The sequence below is a fragment of the Octodon degus genome, unplaced genomic scaffold (assembly GCF_000260255.1).
Source record: "Octodon degus isolate 3935 unplaced genomic scaffold, OctDeg1.0 scaffold00287, whole genome shotgun sequence".
In the NCBI taxonomy this organism is placed as follows: Eukaryota; Metazoa; Chordata; class Mammalia; order Rodentia; family Octodontidae; genus Octodon; species Octodon degus.
Window position 1 is genome coordinate 35,602 of NW_004524863.1, and position 4,043 is coordinate 39,644.

The 4,043-nt window shown below is 40.8% G+C and overlaps 1 protein-coding gene across 1 annotated transcript in view; it reads right to left on the bottom strand.

Annotated features, from left to right (window-relative positions):
- LOC101575303 (17-beta-hydroxysteroid dehydrogenase type 6-like) overlaps window positions 1–4,043 on the bottom strand; it is a 17,666-nt gene that overhangs the window by 9,916 nt on the left and 3,707 nt on the right. Inside the window, exon 2 of the mRNA XM_004647107.2 lies at window positions 3–200. Within this exon, the coding sequence (XP_004647164.2) occupies window positions 3–180 (178 nt within the window). The 5' untranslated portion in view covers window positions 181–200. The remainder of the gene's footprint in view (window positions 1–2; window positions 201–4,043) is intronic.

Sequence of the window (4,043 nt, forward strand, 5' to 3'; positions counted from 1 at the left end):
ACATGCAGCCAGCACCCTCAAGCCACGCATGTCCAGCTGTCTGGCCAGCAGGTTCCCGAAGCCCGAGCCACAGCCCGTGATGAACACATACTTGTCTTGGAGGTTGCTCACCACCTGCCTCTCAAGGTACCAGACCACAAGGTGGTACAGGCCCACGAGGGCTGCCAGGTAGAGCCACATGGGGAGGCTGCGTTCTTTTCCTTCAACAGAAACACAACAGCTGTCATTTTATCCCTTCCTTTCTCTCAAGGTGACTCTGCTTCCTGACACTTAGTCTTACAGTGAAGGAGCCAGTGCCTAGAGAGGGACTCAGGGAGGTAACTAAACATGCAGTACAGTGAGACAGGGGCCAGAGCAGAAGTACAGACACAGTCTAATGGGCTGCAGAGGACAATGAGCTGTAGCCTGGCAACACTCAAAAACCTCCAAAGGAGCAGTGATTTGGGTACTACTTCCTGCAGGTTGGTAAGAATCCAGAAAGGATGCAGGGATGAAGAGGCACTCCAGGCAGTAACAATGTATAATTGGATGGAATTGTGAGCAGCAAAATCTTCCTCATTCCAGTCAGTAGTTCAGTGTGGATACAGTGCCCAAAATTCAGAGGAAGAGATGAGAGATGAGGTCATAAAGAGCCAGATGATGAAGGAATTCAAAGGCCACAGTGAGGGAACTGGGTGATGCACAGCAACAGTAAGGGTGTGCTTTTAGACTCTATTCTAGAACATTTCTCTTTAGAGAGATACAACTCCATGAGGCAGTGGGAAAGAGATTGAATAGTGCTCTGATGAAAGAAAGGAGATTAGTTGAATTAGGAGACTAAATTTTCAGATAAAATACTGTACCCAAAGTGATAAATACAGACCAAAGGAAATGATGATTCAAGTAAGTGTTCACAGATGGCTAAATTTCAACGTGGAAATATGCACTGTTCTTTCAGTCTTTATTTATAACTGAATTAATACAGTCGTGGAAACATAAGTAGAGGTCAAAGGTAAGTGAGAGCCCACTAAGATGTTATAAGGCCAGTAAGAGGAGAGGGGATGCAATTGAAATTACTGAGGGTGGAGAGACATCCTCTAGCTGCTGGCCCCTGACTTCCTCCACAGCCTTTTCTCTAGCACGCTTTCTCTTGCAACCTGTTCTTTAATGATGAATAGCAACTTTTTTGTCTGTATGTCACTCGTGTCCAGAGACTTTGCATGAGACTCAAATGCAAGGCAACAGACTAATTAATCTTGCCCAAGAAATTTGAAGGCTGTCTAATGTTGACACAGTGGCATGACTACAGTTGGGAGCCTTTAGCCAGATTTATGTTGAGGATCAAGAGCATGTCACCCAACAGAATGATTCAAAACATTGTGACTTTGACCAGAAAGGCTAAACTTCAATAAACCTGCAACCAGCATAGATGTAACAGAGAAGACATTAGTCACTGAAAAGACTAGCAAGAAAGAACTAAGTACTACAGATGAAGACAAGAGAAAAGATGGCCTAAAGGCAACACAAGAATCAGCAGAACTCTATCTTTTAAAACCTCAGAATTGCAAACGTGAAAGATTTTGCTCTGAGAAGACAGTCCCAGGGTGCCATGTTCCAGAATGGTCATGACCTAGGAAAGTTGTTCCTCAGGATTTGGTTCATACTCACTCAGCCCCTCCATCCAAGAGAGAAGGAAGATTGCCTACTCTCCACTTCATGGGCAGACTTTGGCCTCACCCAAGCAGTGCTGGTTTTAGGTACATTCAAAATGCAATTGTGGGCTTTGGAAGACTTCCTCCCAGAAATCAGAAGAAGGCCTGGGAGGCCAGGTAGTGTGCACCTTTGAAAGCAGTGTGTGAGGATGTACGTGGAAAGCCAAAGGTGCAGTGGAGATCCCATAAATTTGAAAAAGTCAATCATGGATGGACTGAGAGAAACTGCATGGCAGGAGCAGAGCTAGCCCAAGGGAGAAGCCATGGAAGCTACACCTGACAGTCCCGTGGGCATAGGTTCACTCAAGCCCTTTAGAGTTTACATCTGGCCACAGGTTGCCTCAGATACTGATACTGCACAGGGAACAGGAGTTAATGTTTTCCATGCTGGATATTGGACTTGGTTTGTTCATGCCTTTGCATCCACCTATTTGTACCTTTTGGAATGGCAAGCTTTATCTTTGCTTTTGATATTAGAGAAGTTCAACTTTATTTTTATTTGTGCAGAGGATCACAGCTAAAAGTTTGCCTTAAATCTCAGATGAGACTTTGGACTTGGATTTTTGAGAAATCGAAACAGTGTTAGAATTTTGGTAACTCTTAGAGATGGATTGAATGCCTTTTGTATAAAAGGATATGCATTAGTCTTTGTGAGGGCAGAGGCAAATTGTTATGGCTTGTGTTCAGAAATCCCTCCAAAGTTTTATCCCATTATTTTTCACAGGTACCTGGATTTAGAATGGCTGGTACTGGAAATGATTCATGGTGCAATGCTAGGATCAGGAGCACTAGGATTAAAGGTGTGAGTGTCACTCTGTAAGTTTCCTGCACAAGATAGGGGGCAGAAAGACCTGTGATCATGCCTTGGGGGCTCTCCCCTGCTTGTTCCCCACAGACTATTTCTGCTCTGTGATACTCCTCTGCCATGACACTGCACATAACAGTCATCTGCTCTCAACCTCTAGGAACAATGAGCTACATAATCCTTTCCTCCTCTAAGTTTGGGCATTGGATATCTATCAAGAAAAGGACCTAAGACAATTATATAGATTTTTTACTATCTATGAGAGAAAACCCTACACAATATGCACATTATTCATCAGTAATTAGTTGGATACACTAATTTAAAGTCCACTTTCAAATAAATACATTAAATTTAACATAACCATTATAACAATTTAAAAACTAGAATATTCTGTGACATGTTTTAATCAGTTCTCTAATAATCATTTGCTTTCAATTTAAGAAACATTTCTTTGAGATTAAATAAGTTGTAATTACTTGGAATTAAATAAAAATATTTCAAATCCTGATAATTTTTATGTGGTTTATGATGATAATACATGAAAATGATGGTATTTAAACAGAAATAGGATTGTGTCCCACCACCAGTTTCATCCTTCGTATGCCTCTATATCAAAAAACATTATCAAATCTAGTCTTCCTCACCATTTTGAAAACAAACATAACAAAACAAAACTAGAATAAAAAAGCTTTGCAAATAACTTTCTTTTTCCACAATAATCTTTAATCTCTGCAATGTATCAATTTTTTTTTCAGAACTAGGGATTGAACTCAGGCTGTTGCACTTGCCAGGGAAGTGCTTATTCCACTGAGTCATCTCCCTGGCCCATGAGCCATTTCCCTGACCCCGATGTATTAATTATTGTAACTATCCTACTAACTGGATTTGAGACTGTCTCTTTGCTATTTCTTCTCAATAAAACTAATTTTAAAAATAATCATCTTTACTCACAAGGCTTCTCACCAAATAATGATATGATCATTATTTTATTTTCTTTTGAATAAAGCTTAATGAAGGTAGGTCAATCATTTTCATTCTCATGCTTCTGGTTTTGGCATGTAATTCTCTGGCCATCACTGGTCCTTTTGATCCATCTCTTGCTTTATCTCTGCTTACAACATGAGCTCTGCTCATATTAAAATATTTTCAGTGAGAAAAAAACATTTCCAGTGACCTGAAAGTGTTTGGAAATTTATGCTTTTGTGCCTGTGTTCCCAATAACAATCTATAAAACTGTAACATTCATATAATAATTATTTTCCTCTGGTGCTGGGAAATGAACACATGGCTCTGCGCACACTAGGCAAGCACTCTACTGCAAACCTACTTTACCAGCACTCTCTATAGCAATGTCATCAATATCTTTATGCTAATAGCAATATACATCTGAGTTTAAAATACATGTATTACACTTAGCTACACATTCATTTTTTATCTCTCTCAATTGCCTAAATAGTCTGCCGAGTTCCGGGAGCCCCCAGACCCAGTCCTAGCCCAGGTCCGGTGAGTGTGCGGAGAGTTTCTTGCTACCCTGCGCAGCGTGGGCC